The 21,897-nt window shown below is 31.9% G+C and overlaps 2 protein-coding genes across 2 annotated transcripts; both read right to left on the reverse strand.

Annotated features, from left to right (window-relative positions):
• Positions 1-627: 627 nt before the first annotated feature.
• LOC140042330 (uncharacterized) lies at positions 628-8,260 on the reverse strand. Its single transcript, XM_072087694.1, has 12 exons — positions 8,242-8,260; positions 8,039-8,132; positions 7,312-7,428; positions 6,093-6,431; positions 4,042-4,314; positions 3,197-3,478; positions 2,528-2,809; positions 2,035-2,319; positions 1,754-1,864; positions 1,313-1,426; positions 811-933; positions 628-662 (listed from the first exon to the last, which is right to left on the reverse strand). The coding sequence occupies exons 2-12, from the start codon at positions 8,127-8,129 to the stop codon at positions 628-630; spliced, it is 2,052 nt and encodes a 683-aa protein (XP_071943795.1). The 5' UTR covers positions 8,130-8,132; positions 8,242-8,260.
• A 1,409-nt stretch (positions 8,261-9,669) lies between these two features.
• LOC140047116 (uncharacterized) lies at positions 9,670-21,753 on the reverse strand. Its single transcript, XM_072091950.1, has 8 exons — positions 21,685-21,753; positions 20,205-20,307; positions 15,674-15,799; positions 14,615-14,738; positions 14,331-14,455; positions 13,601-13,859; positions 13,095-13,230; positions 9,670-11,138 (listed from the first exon to the last, which is right to left on the reverse strand). The coding sequence occupies exons 2-8, from the start codon at positions 20,275-20,277 to the stop codon at positions 11,010-11,012; spliced, it is 972 nt and encodes a 323-aa protein (XP_071948051.1). The 5' UTR covers positions 20,278-20,307; positions 21,685-21,753; the 3' UTR covers positions 9,670-11,009.
• Between the last annotated feature and the right edge of the window lie 144 nt (positions 21,754-21,897).

Here is a 21,897-nt window from a genome sequence, read left to right on the forward strand (position 1 = left end):
TAGGTTGGTTAAATGTTTTAGAAATAATCATAATAGCGAGAGAGTGAACTAGGCAACAGTGATATCAAATGGTTATGACCTCTTAATGGTGAAATGCTTTGTAAGCTGTGATTGTGTTGAAGTACAGTAGACCGTCTAGTTCTTATAAAGGCCAACTAGCGTTGTATAACGAGGCCTGACGAGTCATCTCTTCGGGAAAAAATTAAACTTGTTCGAAGTTCTCGCAACGACCTAATAATTACGCCTGATGATATCTCAATACAACTCGTCTTGTTGGGATTCAACTCATTCAAATGACAGTCTAGGCCTTTATATGTATATAAAAACTGGTAAGTTCAGGTATAGTTTCTAAATATTAACATCAATAACTATCTTTTTTCTGGCTATATGTGTTTTATTTATTGTAAACATTAAAATCTACATTTAAATGACATTATATTTCAACATACCAATTTGACAATGAGTACCCTCAAACCCATCTAGACAATTACATGTATAACGATTATCTGCTTGGACACACACCCCATTGTTGAGACAAGGATCGCTTGCACATTCATTTAATTCTGAAAGTAAACAATTTATAAGCAAATAATATCTAAATAGTAAGTTTTATAGTATAATATTGACTTAAATCAGTAACCTCAGTTTTAAGGCGATACATACTATAATTGAAATACTTCAATCAATTTAAAGTAAATACAATGACTTTTAAATAAAAAATATATCATCACGCCCATATATGGAAACAACATGTGAATTCATTTCTTTACAACCATATAATAATGATGTTTCTATATATGGTAAACTTACCTAATTCACAATGATCGCCATCAAAACCGTCCACACAATTGCAGGTGTATGAATTGTGTCCATCAAAGCAGGCTGCTCCATTCTGGCATGGGTTACTTCCACACTCATTCACAGATGATACAACTAAAATAACAAATTAAGTTAAAGATGTATTGTCCCTTTGACTAATTCCAAACAATTTTTTATAAAATTTTTCGAAAAAAAGTTGGTAATTTTGAAGCATCATACTATTTATTACCTTTTAACCAAAAATTATTCGAAAAAAAATCATTTAACTGAAAACTCAAAGTTTTTGATCAAAACAAATCTCATGATGCAATGCGCCTGTTTGGCTACTCTGTATGCATAATCATAAAACTTAGGGTTCCTAAACCAGGAGTCCCAGGCCTTTGCGTTACACCACTGATTCTGGTATTACTTGGCAGATAGAACACAGAATAATTAAATTATAAATATTTAGGCTTTCCTATTAAAAGTCTAGGGAGTAGATTTCGATACTTACCAACTTCACATGTAGTGCCAGTAAATCCATCGGCACATGCACAATCAAACCCATCAATATGGTCAATGCATTCACCACCATTCATACATGAAATACCACTACAATCATTTACATCTGAAACAAATATTATCCCATAAATTGTTTAAACATTTTCCTCTGGTTTTGAAGTAGTATATTTAGAAGTAGTTTACTGATTGTAAACCAGTATATATTTAACTTGCGTTTCAAGACAGTTTCGTCAAGCTGTCCACATACAACTGACAAAGTTTAGCTGATAGCTTGACGAAACTGTCTTGAAACGCAAGTTAAATATATACTGGTTTACAATCAATGAACTACATATCAATATCCCATAAATTGTTTAAAAGTGACTTTCATATCACAAAAGATAGTAAAATACTGGTAAACATTATTAAAACTCAAACAGGTTTTCTTTCTTACTTGATTGACAATTTTGTCCACTAAAACCTGGTGCGCAGTTACAACTGTACGCATTTCCTACCGTTAGACAAGCGCCTCCATTAGTACATGGATTCACCTCACATCCAAGTGCTATGAAAAAAATACAAAAATGTTTTTCACCACAAAATGTTGTAAACTAGAAATTATTAATATTTTTTTATGAAAATGTCTTTTTGTTTACTATTTGTATCATAAAAACTAAAGCGACAGTAAGTCTAAAAACAATTCAGTATGTTTCCAATACATATTTGTTTTCTTACGTGTTGTAAGATACACTGCACTTGACGTATATTCTGAACCATCAACAAGAGCAGACACACTAAAAGAATATGCTGCTCCAGGTGTCAGGCCATCAATGGTAGTGCTTCTAGCTTCTCCATCTGCCACAGCAACCTGTTGGCTTCCGCCACCACCATCGCCACCACCATCCTCCGAACTGTACCGGATGAAAAACGAGTCTGGTGTTGGCCCTTGGTAATCCCACATGACATTGGCACTGGTGGATGAGAATTCTGTGACCTCACCAGCCTGTGGCGAACTGACACCTAATGATACAAAAATGTTATTATTTATTTAAGCCTTGTCTACACTAATTTGACAAAAGATGTGTGATGTGCCCACATATGGTAGTGATATGGCCAAATAAGATGTCATCATGTCTATATATGGGCATATCACATTTATTGTCACATAAAGTTTAATAGTGTAGAGCGAGCTTTAGTTTACTTTAAGTATATTTTGTATAGTACATACTCTGGCCACTAGCCGAATCATAACTTGCATAATTAGAAGCAAATTCATCTCCATCTCCTGTTACCACGGCTACACGGAATTCATAGTTTTCTCCGACAACAAGGTCATTAACAATTGCGCTTCTCTCTGACCCGGCAACTGTCATTGTCTGCTCTGTTGCACTGCCCTCTTGTCTGTAGCTTATAATAAACGAATCTGCGTTGTTGCCATCATAGTCCCACTGTAACTGGGCACCGTTGGAACCTGATGATGTGATTTGTTGTAGAAAGGGAGAGTCTTCCGCTGTTTGAAGGTAAAAATAAACGTGTTAATAAACTGCATTAGAATTGTGTATATATCCAGCGATATTATAAATACATAGGCAGAATCAGCCGGCCTTTCTCATTGGATCAGGTTCAGCACTTCACTTTACAATTTTTAGGCTCTATTAAAATCCTGGAACCGCAACTGTCTCTAAAGTTTGTATCTTCATAAAATTATATAAGAATTAAAACAAAGGGCACAATTTATTTGGATTAGCTTCTGTGTTTATTGTTGCTCAGCACAGACCTTAAAATATTCATCCTCTATGTACTTGGTTGAAGTAGTAGTATATGTGGAAATAAATTGAATTGAATTGTTGCTACAGATTTAAATTTAAATAGATCGAATAATAGATTAATCATTTACCAGATCCAACAGCTGAATTAAAATTGACTTGATTTGAATGAGCCTTGGAGCCATCAGTTTGACTAACAGAAGAAACACTAAATGTGTAGCTTTCTCCTGGGGTCAGGTTTTCAAACATAAAACTTCGTGCGGATCCATCGACAGTCTGTTCATTGATAGAACCATCTGACGCTGCTTGATAACGGACAATAAAACTGCTAGCGGATCCACTGTACGACCATTCAAGACCAGCATATGTAGAGTCGAAGTTTGTGATTGGATGCAAATATGGTCCAGCAAATCCTATAAAAAAAAAAATAATACTATACAATTAAACTCTAATAATAAGAGGAAAATCATGATTAAACAATCTTTTTATTTATCATCATCAGGAACAATTTTACAGTTTGAAGCCATAAAAATGAATGTACTGTATAATAATAAGCAAAATTGCTATCATGAGGCAATGTATCACAAAGATTCATTGTTCTCACTATTAAACAAATGGAGTGCTAAACCTAATATAAAGTCCTATGTCTTACATTGGAACTTCTTGAATTTACTAAGGCAATCTAACAGACAGGATGCTGAGCTCCGGAGATCAAAGGGTTTATCTGGTGGCTGCAACACGATCAGTTCCACGCCCCTTAACCGACACCGTGAATATGTACATAGTACAGTACTGTGGTATTTGTCGCAGCCAGACATAAGATCAAAGGACTGTACGAGTTCCTATCTTGGCAAGGCGAGCTTAGTGCCCTGTCATTAGATTACCTTGAATTTTTTAGAAACAAAACTGCTTTAAAGTATGAACAAGAGAGAAACAATGATAAAGGATGCTGATAAAGCAGAAAAGGTAAACTTACTGAGATCAAGCATCTCAATGTTACTTTCAGTCTCCTCATCCATAAACACAGATATGACCTGAAATGTGTATATTTGACCTGGGTTCAAATCAGCCACATATAACTCAAAGTCTGACATTCTACTCACTGTCCCAGACATCTCCACATTGTCTACATCACCAGAGTACATCACAATGAAATACTCTACAGGTACAAACTCTGAAAAGCGCCATTGAGCATTTGCCCAGGATTCTCCATGGTCTGTGATTGGAAGAAGAACTGGCGGGCCTTCAACTGAAAATAATTGACAATGAGAAATTCTTTTATTTTCTTTGTATATTATACTAAATAATAAAAATACAAATAACAACTCTAATTGTTGTTAGTTATTGTGTTAATAGTTATTGAATAATTAAAGAACTCCATTAGCATAATAAGTACAATATTTAAAATAAAAGATCAATTCTTCAATTATATAGCTACACATACAGTACTCTTAAAACTGTGTTTGTAACATAATTGTATTGAATATCATCACCATCATGACTAGCACTTAAACAGCTTGTTATCTTTTATATATTTCCAATGACAGTAGAATTTTCAACAATATTCACTATTACTCAAATGATTTGTTCTCAATTAAATATACAGTACTGACTTCAAGTATCATTTTTTATTGTTGGTTTATTTTTTATTTATTTATTTTTTTTATTTATTGCTCATTCATGAAATACAATATTACAAATACATATACAAATGACAGGATGAGAGCAAGAGGATAACCATATAAGCTCTAGAGCTTGTTTCCATAGCGGTCAAATATTTGGTTAATATTTGTTAATTTGTGTAATACATAGTTATTCTAATATTGTTCATTGTCGTTGTCGTGACATGGTACTGAAAAAACAACATTCGCCTTTCTGTCGCCAAATGCTTCAATCAAGGTCACATCGGCGTAAAATACAAACAGTTCATTAAAAAATCAATCACAATAAACAAAGTCAAAAAGAATAACTAAAACGATTATCGATTGGTATAGAGTTAGTTAGCACATATTGAATTACATCACCATGTCAATTATAGTTAATTTACTAAGGTCCTATTAATAACAATCAAAACCTATATTCAATTCAATTCAATTCAATTCAAAATTCTTTAATCATCCCACACGGGGCAATTCAAATAAAAAGGTCTGGATTAAAATGATCTTACAAAATATACAAAATATCACAATACACAGAACAAAATAGAAAAAAAGTCAAGTCAAGGTTCAAGAATTTAAGAGTCGAATAGCCACTGGCAAAAACGAATTCCTTTTCCGGTTTGTTCTACATGCCGGGCATCGAAAGCGACGCCCATGAGGCATGAGCTCGAAATCACTGAACAAGGCGTGGTTAATATTTTTTATTTTTATATTGACATTTGGGTTGCATTAAAGGTACACAAACTTCCACAATACCAATTTAAAAAATGCAACTAACTTAAATTCTTTCTACTTCTAGAAAAAAAAAATATTTTAATGGTGTTATTGTTGCCTTGAGGAAGACAAATTTTAAATCATTATATTTTAATTATATCTTGTATCTTGAATATTTACCGTTACGTTTTAAATTATAAGCCTGTTAAATTATGAAATACAGTATATTTTATCAGCTAGCATTCGATACCTCACTTAATTGTCAAAATTGATTTCTATATAGGACAGAAATTATAATATAAAACATCACTTGGGTTATGAAATTAAAACGTCTTAATTAATGTATCAAATTGATTAATTTAAGCTTTTAATTCTGTGCAAAAACTTGAGGACGATAATAAATACCTATTACCATCTGTATTTTTATAAATCTGTAGATTTTTTAACATTACCTACTGTATATTTTTATACAACTTTTAACTTATTTTTAAATTTCTTTTAATAGTGTTATTGTTGCCTTGGGGAAGACAAATTTTAAATCATTATATATTTTTGATAAAGTTATCTTGAATCTTGAATATTTACCAATAAGTTTTAAATTATAAGCCTGTTAAATTAAACTATAGTGTTATGAATATAGTATAATTTTAATTACCTGAAGTGTATTTTATGTGCCACCCCTGAAACACTAGATTTCTATCGGTGTTCCAGATAAAAAACACTTGATTTGACTCAACTTCCAGTGGTGGCGGAACCTCATGACCTTCCAAGTAAACAACATCTGGCAAATCGTAGTCTGCAAGTGGCCCTGCGCCAATTTCTAATGAGTCTTTAAAATCTTCAACATCAAAGACTGAAAAGTTTAAAACTACGTGGGAGGCAGATGGAACCTTGATAAAGTAGAGGCAGTTGTCACGACTGTCATAGGGTTCTGGAAAATTAGGCGAAAATAACTCGCCAACTTCACCATAGTGACTCTCTTGACATTCAGTAACTGAAAATTAAGTTGTAATATTATTAATATATAACAAAATAAAAACAATTTTTTACTGTAAACTAGATCTGCACCCATAGATGCCACGTCCCCTCTCCTCCTCCACAGATCTTTCTTTGATAATCACATCTTTTTATTATATTTTATTGTGATGTTATTGTTAATAAATTAATAATGATTTACACACCAACTCAATTGAAGACCGTGTTTTGGTAAATATGGGCTAGGCTACTACTGGTTACCCCTACTACTACTATTACACCTTTTTCACCAGGCCTCTAGGCTAGGCCTAGCCTAGCTAGCCTAGTTAGGGCCTAGGCCTAGGCCTAGCTTATTAGAGTAAGAGTACTGCAACTCTGGGTGAATACCTACCCAGGCTAGATATATTCATCTCTACTCTAGCCCAGGCCTAGCATAAAGTCCACAGTATTTTATAAAATTTATTCCACTATAAGGGGAAAATAATCTAACATTAAAAAATATAAGAATTTTGCTTTTCATGTAGCTGCTGTCCTCCTCCTGTGTGGTATATCCGAGAGGCCAAGAAACCAAAGTGATATTGATGACGTAGAACACTTAGATAACAGTTTGTGTTGTTTTAATTGGATAAGCGGACATTAAGAAACGAATTATATTTCTGATTGGTAGATGGTTTAAGGAGACCGGCACAAGATTAGATTTGGCCAATCAGAAAACAAGTATTGGTAACACTTTTAACCAATCAGTAACCCGACTTAATACAATGTTATCTGTGTTCGTTCTTACAGTACAGTAACCAAACGTTTATACTATGGTTTGTTGTCTACATTTTTATTTATATAAATCAATACATTTTTCTAATAAAAAAGTAATTTGGCCTTAAAGAAAAAATGTTGCCTACATGAGTTTTCATCACAATTTTGGCCGTGAAATCCGACTGGACATTTACAAATATAGCCTGGTTCATGGATTGCTTCTAAACACTCAGCATCGTTCTGACAAGGATCAGGTGAGCAGCCTAGAAAAAATTAAAATATATCCTATCAACTTCTAAACAATATTTATCTGATTAACAGTTAAATACATCATAATATTTTATTTATATTTTATTTTATTCCATCGAAACCAACAGCGATAAATACCGCCACTAACAGGTTTGATACAAACAAAACCAGAACTGTTTAAAGCACCTTGATTGGTCCTAACATTGAAAAATGGCTTCTCTCGTCCAGTGTCCACCTTGACCAGAGGAAAGGCATTAGCCAATACGTCTGAGGCAGATACTAGATACAGGGGCTGCCATAAGAGTCAGCAATGCTGATTTCAAATGCCTAACGGGACCCCAGCTCCATATACAGCAATATGATGTATTTAACTTGTTAGATAAATGTTTTTCAAGCAATGTTATGATGATATTAATTGATGTAAAACGCCGCGGTGAAATGTGTTATGTTTTATTTGTGAAGATACATTCAATCAGTCGAAATGAAGGTACATTATGATTTGATGGTATCAATGATGATTTGGGACGATAATTGACATCGCCAATGTGCAAATAACGCTAAAAATATTAGTATATACAAATCAGCACGTGCGTCGTGACACTAACGAAATGTATTAGTACTTACTTGCATTTACACAACATGAATGAAGGCACGAAACCAGCAAGATGAGTAACCTCCAATTGTTGAGCACATTCAACTGATTATATCCAAACATTATCTTGATATAAAACAAAATCGGTGGTTAGAAAATAAATCTCTTTTTCAATGCTTGACGTTAAGTTCCAACTTTTGATCGTCCCTTGCTCAAAATAAAATTCTCAACTTACAGTTAAATATGTAGTACATTCCTAATGCCGTTCCTAAATTAACATTATCTTCTCAAGCAAACTGAAGTTGTTCATGTTATATTTGCCCAAATAAATATATATAATAATTCAATTTCACATCCCAGCCGATGTTTTGGTACGGTAAAACGAAATGAACAATGTGAAGATTTGAGTGATTTGGCCATTAGGTAAAATCAATAGAATTAACGCCTATTAACAATAACCATAAATCTGCTATTTTCCAAGCATTGTCATCAATGTTATGTTTGTAAATACCATGAACCTATAGGTCCATGGAAATACAATCAATATTAAATGACTGATGATAAATTAAAATATTCTATTTAAACTTGTGCAATGAAATTTAAGTTAAAAGGAAATTCAAAGAAATTGATTAGTTAGGCCTACATGACCAATTAACAACACTGAACATTATTTCATTCCTGAACAAATTCCAAAACAAATTACGCGCGCGCTTAAACATTGATGAAAATGGTACCGTTTTTGTATGCGCGCGTCGATTTTTCGTGCGTCGATTTGCGTAAATAGTGTATATTTTTAAAGAGAGGACAGCAATTATTCAAAAAAATGTTCGTTAATTCTAATCGATTTGAATATATCGGACTTGTGATATCGATACCAAACAGTGTTGAGGTCCATTCAGGTACACGCGTGTCCATTACACGATGTCCTAACAATACTGGACAACAAAATGGTCAACAACTAAACATCCCATTGACGCGAACTGGTGGAATTCATTAGACGACACACACAGCGGTAAATAAATTGATTTCCGGTGTTAACTTTTTACTTTGGTTGATTGTTTTCTAAAAGCTTAATCCAAAAGCAAAGCAAGGCGATATCGATATATAACAGATAGGTGATACGTTTTTTAGTCAAAGTGAACGTAACATAACACGGACTGGAGACAGTAGACTGACCCAACAGACAGGTGAACCATCGATCCGAAATCAAAACGCTATTGTTAATGTTACTTCACGAGCACGGCAGATTGAACTACAACCCACAGGTTTAATCATTATCAACCACCGACCCAACTCCTTCCAAACACCCTACATTATGCCGACTCCCCTATGGGAACACTTTTATGATTATGACCAACCCCTATTCCGAGGACAACCTTATTAACACTAGTTTGCCAAAAAACGTGTGATGTGTACCCAAATATGGTAGTGATATGTTTAAATATGGTAGTGTATGACATCGTCATGTACATGGGCACATCACATTTTTAGAAAAAGCTTTAATGGGAAACTTTGTTGGGTCCCTAAGGTGTTCCCTCAATTGGGGTTCTACAACATAATAAGATTGTGAAAATATTAACACTTAAATATGTTCAGAACACTCAACCATGTTCCCCTCTTATTAAAAATTAAAACCAAAACTACAACCACATACACTTTAAAACGTTTTATTAACACACACAAATATAAACCATGTTTAATACATTAAAATTGTTAGCTGAATATTTGCATAAATTCAAATACAAAATGCTATTTACATGCTAAATGAGATTCCTTGTACATAACATAGGATATTCAATTATTTAGAACATTTTACCATATTATATTATTGAAACTCTTCACTGTTAATTCACAATGTAAAGGTAAAAATAAACTCGTTTTTTGTGGCTCACTGCAAACAAGTTTTTTACAAGACATTGCATACCTTAAACTATGATTAACGTTGCAAAACCATTAAAAGAACGTAACGTTTATGTAATAATGAGTTATTGCACTTTATGATTTTCATTGTGGATTCACAGGCCTACAAGAAATTTCCTCTATGCTCTTGTAGAAATTGATTAGATTATATAGTGCATTTTTATTTTTGATATAAAATGCAAAACCATACAAAAACATCATTATTCATCTGTATTTGTATCAATTTAAAAAAAAAAGATCTTGGTAAGAAAGACAATTTTAAAATCTATTTATTATCTATTATTATCTATTGGCACAAAATGGTAAAAATTAAAAAAAGTTTTATCTATGAATATAAAAAATGTAAGGCACAATCGCTATTAGTAAGTTCTAACTTTCATACTAATTGAAATGCTATGAAGTAAAACTTGAAACTGACCTTTCTAATACCCATCTAACATGTTTGATGGTACACTTATTTTACAGTAAACGTGTTAGACTTGAAACTCAACCTGTAGAAAACTAAAATAATACCTGGATAAATTAGAGAAGCAGATCAGGAAGAATGTAAGCCTTGTGTTCATTACTTATCCAGCAAAAAGCACAGAACTGTCAACAACAAGACTAGTACTGAGTGCTTCAAATCACTTAACCAGGAAAACATCTACCTCTGATACTAGTGGTCACACACAGTTGTTCAAGAGCAACTTTTAAATATCTTGAAGTTGTCAATGCTTGGGAGGTCCTCATGTTCATCAGCCTACTTATGAGCTTTCATTTGGCTGAACACCTTTTGGAAGTTACCATTCTTTAAAATAAATTCTATCTACTATACCTACAGTGTTTTGGCAAGTTTGAGGTTGCTCTTCTTATTAAAGTACTATCAATATGTACTATGATCACATTGACTACTTTTTGAAAGTTACAACCTTTTGGTGTTTTTCACAAACAACTTCACTACAATATTCTGTAATTTTGGTAACATTAATTTAGTTACACTAAAGTGTTAAGTAATTACTTTTTAAGGAAATACTTTTTTGACTTAACCTATTTGATAAACACTTACACTGTACCATATCAAGTTGATAACATTCTTTATTGTCTTCATATTAATGCACTTTCACTGTGTGCTTCTTGTGCTTCTTTGAAATATGATTCATCTTTTGACTCGATCCACATGGTCTTGGTGACCTCTGGGGTCATCCCTTTCCAGTCTTCTCCACGCTTGGCAATCTAAAAAATAAATATCAATAAAATATCTTTACTAAAAAAAGGTTAGCAAGAACAATAGTGAAATTATTAATATTTGTTAGAGATAAATATTATGTAATTTGATATATTTTTATTGACTGTATATTTGTTGCACATCTCATTGAGACGGTGTCTGATATAAAAGAGATACAATAATTAGTTTAGACAATGTTAAGGATAGGAGATGACAATGATGACAATAATAATGAGTTGAAGATAATAATGATGAGATGACGATAATAATGAGGTAAAGATAATAATGAGGTGAAAATGATAATAATGAGGTGAAAATGATAATGATGAGGTGAAGATAATAATAATGAGGTGAAAATGATAATAATGAGATGAAGATGATAATGATGAGGTGAAGATTGAGGTGAGGTGAAAATGATAATAATGAGATGAAGATGATAATGATGAGGTGAAGATTGAGGTGAGGTGAAGATTGAGGTGAAGATAATAATGAGGTGAAAATGATAATAATTAGGTGAAGATGATAATGATGAGGTGAAGATTGAGGTGAGGTGAAAATGATAATAATGAGATGAAGATGATAATGATGAGGTGAAGATTGAGGTGAGGTGAACATTGAGGTGAAGATAATAATGAGGTGAAAATGATAATGATGAGGTGAAGATAATAATAATTAGGTGAAGATGATAATGATGAGGTGAAGATAATAATTAGGTGAAGATGATAATGATGAGGTGAAAAATGATAATAATGAGATGAAGATGATAATGATGAGGTGAAGATAATAATTAGGTGAAGATGATAATGATGAGGTGAAGATAATAATAATGAGGTGAAAATGATAATAATGAGGTGAAAATGATAATAATGAGGTGAAGATGATAATGATGAGGTGAAGATAATAATAATGAGGTGAAGATAATAATGAGGTGAAAATGATAATAATGAGGTGAAAATGATAATAATGAGGTAAAGATGATAATGATGAGGTGAAGATAATAATGATGAGGTGAAGATGATGATGATGAGGTGAAGATGATGATGATGAGGTGTAGATGATGATGATGAGGTGAAGATTGAGGTGAGGTGAAGATTGAGGTGAAGATAATAATGAGGTGAAAATGATAATAATTAGGTGAAGATGATAATGATGAGGTGAAAATGATAATAATTAGGTGAAGATGATAATGATGAGGTGAAGATAATAATGAGGTGAAAATGATAATAATGAGGTGAAGATGATAATGATGAGGTGAAGATAATAATAATGAGGTGAAGATAATAATGAGGTGAAAATGATAATAATGAGGTAAAGATGATAATGATGAGGTGAAGATGATGATGATGAGGTGAAGATTGAGGTGAGGTGAAGATTGAGGTGACGATAATAATGAGGTGAAAATGATAATAATTAGGTGAAGATGATAATGATGAGGTGAAAATGATAATAATGAGATGAAGATGATAATAATGAGGTGAAAATGATAATAATGAGGTGAAGATGATAATGATGAGGTGAAGATGATGATGATGAGGTGAAGATTGAGGTGAAGATAATAATGAGGTGAAAATGATAATAATGAGGTGAAAATGATAATAATGAGGTGAAGATGATGATGATGAGGTGAAGATTGAGGTGAGGTGAAGATTGAGGTGAAGATAATAATGAGGTGAAAATGATAATAATTAGGTGAAGATGATAATGATGAGGTGAAAATGATAATGAGATGAAGATGATAATAATGAGGTGAAAATGATAATAATGAGGTGAAGATGATAATGATGAGGTGAAGATGATGATGATGAGGTGAAGAAAGATGATAATGATGAGTTGTAGAAAGATGATAATGATGAGGTGAAAATGATAATAATGAGGTGAAAATGATAAAGGTGAAGTTGAAAATGATGATGGTACCAAAAATAATTGAGAATATGATAATGATGATGATGAAAATCACTTCTTACTTGATGGCATTCTTCATATTTTTTCATGGAGTTTGTTGCCCATCGGAGCAGCTCATTTCCATCTGGAGGCATTTTGATATCACTTTCTTTCTTGTTAAGAATAAACAGCACACGTGACAAGTCTCTTATGACATCCCTAATAGAAAAAAAAAATAGAAAATCAAATCAGGGAAGCTTGAATTATTTTCCAAACTATTGTGGTACATTCTAAAAAGTTATACACAGTTCCCAACATGACAACAATTTAAATATTAGGATAATTTGTAAAAGCATAGCCAAACAAGAGAGGGTGCTGTAACAATTTGAAAAATACATCAAACATTATACTGTAGTACAGTAATAATAAATAAGCCACGAACTTTCAAGGCATGTTTAGAAACAACTAGTGTTTAGTTACAGAGCCAAAATAATACATTTATAAAGTAAAATTTCTCCTTCGAGGGAGCTGGGAAAAAGACTTAAAATATCAAGAACTTCGCACAATTATTCGGAAGCCATGGACTTACTTGAAAGTGTCGATCCTTGGATTACCATGCTTAGAATTATCTACTAAATGTTTGACCTCATTAGACATGGCAAGGAATGTTGTAGCTGATGGTTTTAGGGTTGTTATCTGTTGTAGAAACATGTCACGCTTCACTTTCTTCGGTGTCGTCAGATACAGAGACTCAATCTCACCATCTATATCATCGCTCTTCTGTGTAACATCCATATTCTCTTTTAAGCTACTCTTCTCCTGCACCGTTTCCTCTTGATCTTCTTCTTCTAAAAATATCATTTTATAATATTAAGAAACAAATTATTAACATTAAAACTTAAATACTTCAGTAAACCATTGCCTCAGTGAATAAACAAGAAAATAAATCTTAATATTAAAATGTATTTTATTGACTTTATTTGATGCCTGATTTTCTTGTTTAAAAAAATAGTTAGCATATTCAAAGCAAGGGATATCGGACTGAGAGTGCATGGTACTATATATGATAAGGTATATTGGACTACTGTAACATGCACAGTAGACATGTATGTGACATACTGCTTGTATCGTTAGGTAAGTTACTCTCATTTCCTTCACTAAAGCAGTTGGTCCTATGGACATTACTACATTGATCAAAACGAGTAGAGTATCGGTCCCCAGTGTGCTGACCATTGTCCTGTACTGGTTCCTAGGTTCCTATGAGAGAACTGTCTTGTACTGAAAAGGCCACATAGAATGAAGAAAAGGGGTATACTAACCAAAATCACTGTCTCTCTGTGAGACTGTTTGCATTTCCAGGTGATGGTGTTGAAAGTCACTCGTCTTCTCTGTATCTCTTTCAGTTGACGGACTTGAGAGAGCTAAAGCGTAATTTGTGTGATCCCTAAACACAGAAAAATTTGTATAATCAGTATACACGTAATTGGTGACAGTGGCTTAGGCTGCTTTTGTGCTTTCTTGGCAGCTAGTGACTATGATTTTATATTTTACCATATGAAAGTCCATATATTACTGCACACTAGTTATGAATTACTCTACTTACTTATTCCTCCTATAAATAATGCAGCAGATGATAGTGAGAAAAACGGTTGATGTGATTGTAAACACTATTGCAATGAAGATGATCGCAAATGTTGTCAATCCTCCCCCTCCCTCATCAACATTGGCTAAAAATGAAAATGAGATTATGAATAAAACTTATATAACATATGAAAAATAACAACATTGTGTTGATATCAAGTTTGCGGTACACCACGTATTAATTCTGAAAATAACTGTTGAGTTCAACAATGCTCTTCTATAGCTAGTTTCAATCTCTCCCCCTATGAACTTGCTATTGTTTTTAGCTTTTACACAAGTTCTATCCTATTTTGCTTATATTCCCAGTTTCCTGGAATTTCTGCATTCTCACTTCTGAGGACGATCAAAGCATATTGATCGAAACGTCGAGAAACACAACATTTATTTTCAGGACGTGTTGTACCGCAAACTTTATATCAACATTTGATTTTTATTTGCCATGAAAACCTTCAAACACCAACATCATGTTATGCTTAACTATCTTAAATGATAATAAAAAATGAAGCTGCAATTGTGTCGCATACTGTAGATGAAACATCTGGATTGATGGATAAAAAATATGACATTCTGATAACCTGAATCAACTTTGTAAAATGTTAACATAAACCAAAATGACTCATCTTAAGTTTTGGCTCTTTTCTTTGCAAAATAACATAAGAAAACCGTAAGAATATTTAGAAATCAATAATTTTTGGGTGAAAATACTAAATTAAAATCTTAACTGCCTCGATGAATGAAAATATTGAATACAATACAAACGTTGACAGTCAACTCTAGCTATAAGCCTTAAAAATATATTTTATATACTATACTCTAAATATTACTTTTTGGAAGGCATTCTAATTATAAGAAATTTTGAAACGTAAAAGATATTCCAGTTATCCGAGAGTCTTGGATCTGACTGAAATGACTGTACAAACTGTAAACAGCAAGACAACATGCATGGAAAACAATAACAGCAGCATTTCAAGGAAGTATAAACAACGAAATATGCACATAAGTAAGTCAGTTTTATGAATACCTTTTGTTATAGGTGTACAAGTACTATTATCTTCTGTTAGTTGGAAACCCTCGAGACAAGAACAGCTTCCACTTACACAACTTGAATTGATCAGCGTTGAACAATTAGAGTTAGTATCACATACACCTTTAAAAGAAAAATATGCTGCAATACTATTTTTGTGGAATGAAAAAAACTTGAATTGGATTTGGTGTATTTTACTGTAATGGCTCTGCTATAAACCTGTCTTCGTCCAGCCTAGAATGTTGGCCTAAACAAGGAGATTGCCTATACAGTAATACACAGAATACATAAAATTTAGGGGCTTTCTCTCAAGATATGTATTAATATAGTAAGGTCATTTCGATAGACGGAGGAGACAGTATTATTGAATGCAATATATATTATTCTATGTGTTTAAGCCAACTATACACTGTTTGTTCATTATCATAACTGGTTGATTTAACGTTAGAATACTTTGTACTTGTCATCCCAAAACAAAAGCTCACTAATACTAGAGTCGATACACTATCTATTTTTTTGGTGAAATCCACATGTTAGCCATCTCCACCTAAAATGAAATTTAAACTCAAAAGTTTTAATTTTTATTAATGAAGATTAGTAAAGATGAGTAACATTAAAAGAAATAGAAATAGTGATTTAAGCAATATTAATCTGTATTGATGCTTATTTTATTTCATTTATGTACAGTTGTGTAACAAAATATTGTCTAATAAATCTACTGTATCATTGTAGTTATACCTTTTTAATTAAAATATATCATTTATATAATAATTGCACTGAAAAATTTAGTATTACTGAATTATTATTATATATTTCTGGCTGTTTTTAACGTTTCTAATTTAGCTTTTTACTTATTTTATTTTTACCTGAAATCCAGCCGTTATTACTCTCTATGTAATTTGCCTTTGGATTTATATCATATTTAAATATATATAATACAGTTTAAATGATGTCTATTTAGAACTTTATACATATTTATCGGTCTATATACAGTGTCGCCTTACTAATATATAGTCAATTTATTTCTGTTTTGATTCTACTCAAGTCTTCTCTACTTACAGTATGTACTCAAAATCATACTTCAATCTAAAATGTGGTTAATAAATTATAAATGACTACAATTACTGTAAGGTAAGCTTATTTCAACTTATATACCGTTGAGAATAATTATTTAGTATTCAACAATTATTTGGTTAACTAAATTTGACTAATTTGAACTGATGGTTGGCTTTATATCAAACGGCAGTCCGGCTTATAATACTACGGGTAATCCCACACATATGCAACTTCCCATATCAAGATCCTTTGGGAGAAACAGAAACCTTTTCGACGGAAGACTAGTACTTCCTATGCTTACTATTTGTAAATATAGTAACGACAACAGGGAGAGATTAATTCTGCTCTTTGATTTACTGCTTTGTGCAGAGATGTACGACATATCCATATATTAAGTCGAAACAAAACTTGTTTGTGTGCAATGATATGGCAAGATGTTTTTACATTAAAAGCACATTAATTTCAATGTTATTTTGAAGTAAATGATTTTTACCTAATAAGGACATTAATTATTAACAATATTGTTTTGCAATGTTATTTCTGGAAACTTGTTATCGTAAACTTTGTATAGTTTACAGTAAACATTATTACTATTTTATAGTACCACCAGGATTCGCATATGTCTTGGTCAGAATACTACTGTATGCCCTTATTCAATTTGATATATAATTTTAACCATAATTATTAATACATTTCAATGTATATTTTTAGATGAACATGTCCATCACAATGTTATTTTGGGACGACGACACAAACATGTTTACATTCACATTACGACTAATAGTTTGATATGTAATGTTATATCGAGGTAGCGCCAATGTGCTTGCCGTAGAACTATGAAGTTTTATTTATGCAATATTAATCATGCTAAAGTGAAGTATTTTGAATTGCCTATTAGTATTTGATGTACTGTAATGTACTGATTTATAAGGTGTTAATTATTGATCATATCAAAGAATATAAAATGAAAATGAGCAAAACAAATTTTGCATACCTGAATAAATAAATAACATAGGAGAAAAACAACACTCAGTGGTTTAGAAAATTATTACAATACATAAGAATTACGGTGTTCATTTATTGAAGCAAGGCAATCTAACAACAGGACACTGAGCTCGCCTTGCCAAGATAGGAACTCTGAAACAGTTCTTTGATCTTATGTCTGGCTGTGATAATATTAACAGTATTGTACAATGTACATATTCTTTGTAGCGTGTGGTGTCTGTTAATAATGGGCATGAAACTGATCGTGTCGCAGCCACAGATAAACCCGTTGATCTCCAAAGCTCAGCATTCTGTTGTTTGATTGCTTATAATTTTGATTAATCAAATCATCTGAAAAGTGAAATGATACAAATATATATACTTCAAAACGGTAACATAAAATTTGAATACTTCATATAGTACTGGGCAGGAATATTTATCATTTTCATTGTTGAGAAAAAAACAACTAGTTACACTGGTTATTCAATTGTGTACATAAAGTATTGTTCTTTATGAGGTTAGACCTGCATTATTGTTAAACATAAAGTAGACCAATTAATAACACATAGGTGAGTTTGTACAGAAACCTTATTCAAGGCAATGGAGCATATATAACTTATTCTTGGGAAAGAAAACAAAAAAGCATGAAAAAAAACCCTGTCAAACAAAGTACTAGATTTGTGGTATTTTGATTATAAGCAGAATAATATTCAGGACACTGAGTGGAAAGCGTAATGTCGGAAGACGGAAAACGTTAACAAAACAAAAAAAAAGAATAATATGGGATCTGTTTTTCATGACATTTCAAACTATAAGTTTTTCTAGATAGATATAAATATTATGACAACAATTTATTAAATCAAATTCCTCTTAAACTTTTCTATTCATATATTTTTTGGTTATGGTCTTTTCAAGAACAATGAAATAAAACAGACTGATCTGGCTGTGTATGATTATTACTTTAGTTACTTGAAACAGTTTCTTTTGTTGGTAAACTAATTGTTACCAATTTACTTGTTTTTACCTACTTTACTTGTATTTACCTAAATTGAAATGTTTTTAACTAATTTATTTGTTTTAACTACTGTAATTCACAAATTTCTGCAAGCACATTATAATAATTTTTATAACGCAGTACAATTACTGATTTTCAAAGACAAAAACTAAATTTTAATTTATTTTTATTATTTTTAATTATTACTATTATTAATATTATACAGTATATAATATTATCTAATTATTATAATTTTGGTGATCATTACGTATTAAAAAGTCATTAAACAAATTTGTTTATGCAAACTATTATTAAGTCTTTAAATATTTTAATGCTTACAAATTGTTGACATTCTTATTAATCACTAAGTTTTATGACTTACAGACCAAATATGTAGTCGATTGTTTCTAGAATTATAACCTTTTGACAGCCAGCCTACAATTTCCTTATATTATTTTATGTGGGTGATTGCATTCAAACAATTCAACTTTCAATGAACAACTTCCTTTCAAAAAAGTTCATTATTTAAAATATGGTTTTATTGACAGTGGTATGGAAGAGATTGAATGTACAGTACTGTAGAGTACAAACTATGTTACATTGTACAGGACGTTTCAACCCAGGGATGACTGTTCGGTCCGGGAAGCGTCAGCCTGGCAAATTGTTGCCCCTGAAAATAATGTTTTGGCCTATTTTGAGGTCCACTAACATATACTTTCTAATTATTCCTTAAATGTCATTGTTGCATACATATTATTTTTACAATACATATTATAATCACTTCACATTTATTTGGTAGGACAGAAAGAATAGACAATAATATAGACAATGAAAAGGGGAACTAGACACTATAAGTATGTACTTAAATAACAAGTCCAAAGTATCATAGACCAGTTTAAATAAACTACAGTATGGTAGTATCTAATTCAATACTATACTGTTACAAACAGTTACAATACAATACAGTAGTTAAAAAATATGGTATCACATTTTTCTGTCACATAAAATTTTATAGTGTAGACAGAGCTTTAGTTATATTTTTTTTTAAAGAAATAATCAGAAAGAAATGAAGGATGCCAAAGAAAACAAACAAATACTAGAGATAAACCAGCTGATGTGTAGAAAAACATTGAAAGAATGTTCAGGCGAAGTTCTTGAAAGTATACAACAAAGAAGGTTATTCTATATAGGAGAAAAGTAAAATATTGTAAAGTGTTTACATTTCTCTTAGAGCACAAAAGAAATTTCAACAGTTAGTTTAGAAAATCAGAAGCACAGTAAGTTGTTATCTATGAAAACAAAATGATGAAATGACGATGCTATAGTAGGATGCAATGTTTTCAGGAAAATAAATTCCCAGAGCTGTAAAAACTTGATATTAAATAATTATATTAATAGTACCACCACGAGAAGAATACACGCATGCACAAGGTAACTGACGAACCAATCATGCAAATGGCATTTTAATTGATCCAAACACTCATGGGACATTACCTGTACTGTAGCGAGCGGCGGAGGTTAGATGGATAAATAGGGCGATTTGCATGATATTGATGTTCCAACCCATACTTAAGCTAATCAGTCAATGGCGGCATACCTAGATGTAAAGAAATAATGCATTTTCAATTGGATAGAAGCTGTTAGTGTGATTTAAAGCTGAAAGTAATCACTGGTAAATGGATAAAAAAATAAGTAGTTTAAGAGATAATGTACTTTGCATCAGTTAAAACAAATAAAAAGGCAAGCAGGGTATAATAGTTAATGTGTATTGTGAATTTAAATGCAACAAAGTTATACTAAAATTATTACGTTGCTATATTCATTCATTCAATTCAATCTTTTATTTCAGAAACTCTGGATAGAAAGTAAATTGCATATAAATGAAATAAATAAAATAAACAAAATTACTACTACTCATCTCAGGATGGCATTCCATCTGGAGAGCATCTTCGACTTAACTAAGACGTTGCTTATAATATACTTTTAGTCCAATGTTTTAGTTTAGTTATTAAGCTAGTCTGTCTACACTATCAAACTACTTGACAAAAAAAGTGTGATGTGCCCAAATATGGTAGTGATATGACATCATCATGTCCATTTAAGGACAATCACACTTTTTTTCGTCACATCAAGTTTGATAGAGTAGACAGAGCTTCAGTAATCGTCATAACAAAAGTATCTTTTCCTTTAAATTATTCAACATTCCTACTGCAATCCTCCCATATAATATAATCTGCTTCTGAAATTATAATTTTTTTCATTTTTAGATGACAAATGATAAATTGTAACACTGGACAATTGATATGGCTGTGAGGCTTAGTTTCACTCATAAACAAGTATAGTACTACGCAATGCAATAAAAAGTTATTTTTAGAGTTTTTACGTTTTGTTCTTTTTGGTAGTTTGCTTTAGAATCAAAGATACTACATCAGACATAACTACTTGTTATTAATGTTCTATTAAAAGAAAAGTTTAGAAAAACTGCAATCTCTGTTTGAAATAAACAAGTTGCAGGTACTGTATAGTTATAGAGGTGGTCACAGGTGTGGAGAAGCAGATGATACTACTTACTAACTACAGTAATAATATGGCAGATATATATTATATTAGTCTAGATAAAATATTATTGAAAATTAATCAAATGTTATAAGAATCATTTAGTTGGTTCATTCTACATAACTACTACCTACAATCCAACTGTTACTAGTAAAATATACACTTCGGAACTACAGAAACATATATGCCCAGGCTGGTTGGATGTGATCTGTGATAATAAGTTCACGTACTCAGCGTCTTAATTAAGCCACAGCTGCTACAAAACAAGTCTAAAGTTATGCGAGGAGGGCCTAGCCCAAACGTTCGGAACAAACACTAATTAGATCTGCTTAAGTGGAACTAAATAACAACTAGCAGAGGTAAAGTGAAGTTTATCTATCCCATTATTAATTTTATAAATAAACTGGGTTTTACTTACCTTCTCAATGCATCGATTCTAGTTGAATGAAGTGAAACTTTCCCGGTCAAAACAACACTTCAGCAACTACAACAACATAATCTAATGAAGCAAAGCACTGCAATTTTGAGGTGACGAGTTGTAGCGGAAATACGTCACGCCATATTGGCCCTCATGCGGTGGTGTGTAAACATTGTGATGGGGCGCCATGAGCAACAAAATTAAGTAAAATAA

The sequence above is a fragment of the Antedon mediterranea genome, chromosome 1 (assembly GCF_964355755.1).
Source record: "Antedon mediterranea chromosome 1, ecAntMedi1.1, whole genome shotgun sequence".
NCBI classification, from domain to species: domain Eukaryota; kingdom Metazoa; phylum Echinodermata; class Crinoidea; order Comatulida; family Antedonidae; genus Antedon; species Antedon mediterranea.

Excerpts from the sequence above, each read along its gene's own strand:
- LOC140042330 (XM_072087694.1), bottom strand. The coding sequence starts at position 8,129 with ATGTTTGGATATAATCAGTTGAATGTGCTCAACAATTGGAGGTTACTC. Across the intron at positions 7,429-8,038 it reads TTCATGTTGTGTAAATGCAA|GCTGCTCACCTGATCCTTGT; the intron begins GTAAGTACTAAT and ends AATTTTTTCTAG. Across the intron at positions 1,427-1,753 it reads TGGACAAAATTGTCAATCAA|ATGTAAATGATTGTAGTGGT; the intron begins GTAAGAAAGAAA and ends TATTTGTTTCAG.
- LOC140047116 (XM_072091950.1), bottom strand. The coding sequence starts at position 20,277 with ATGGGTTGGAACATCAATATCATGCAAATCGCCCTATTTATCCATCTA. Across the intron at positions 13,860-14,330 it reads ACAGAGAGACAGTGATTTTG|AAGAAGAAGATCAAGAGGAA; the intron begins GTTAGTATACCC and ends TGATATTTTTAG. Across the intron at positions 11,139-13,094 it reads AATATGAAGAATGCCATCAA|ATTGCCAAGCGTGGAGAAGA; the intron begins GTAAGAAGTGAT and ends TTTATTTTTTAG.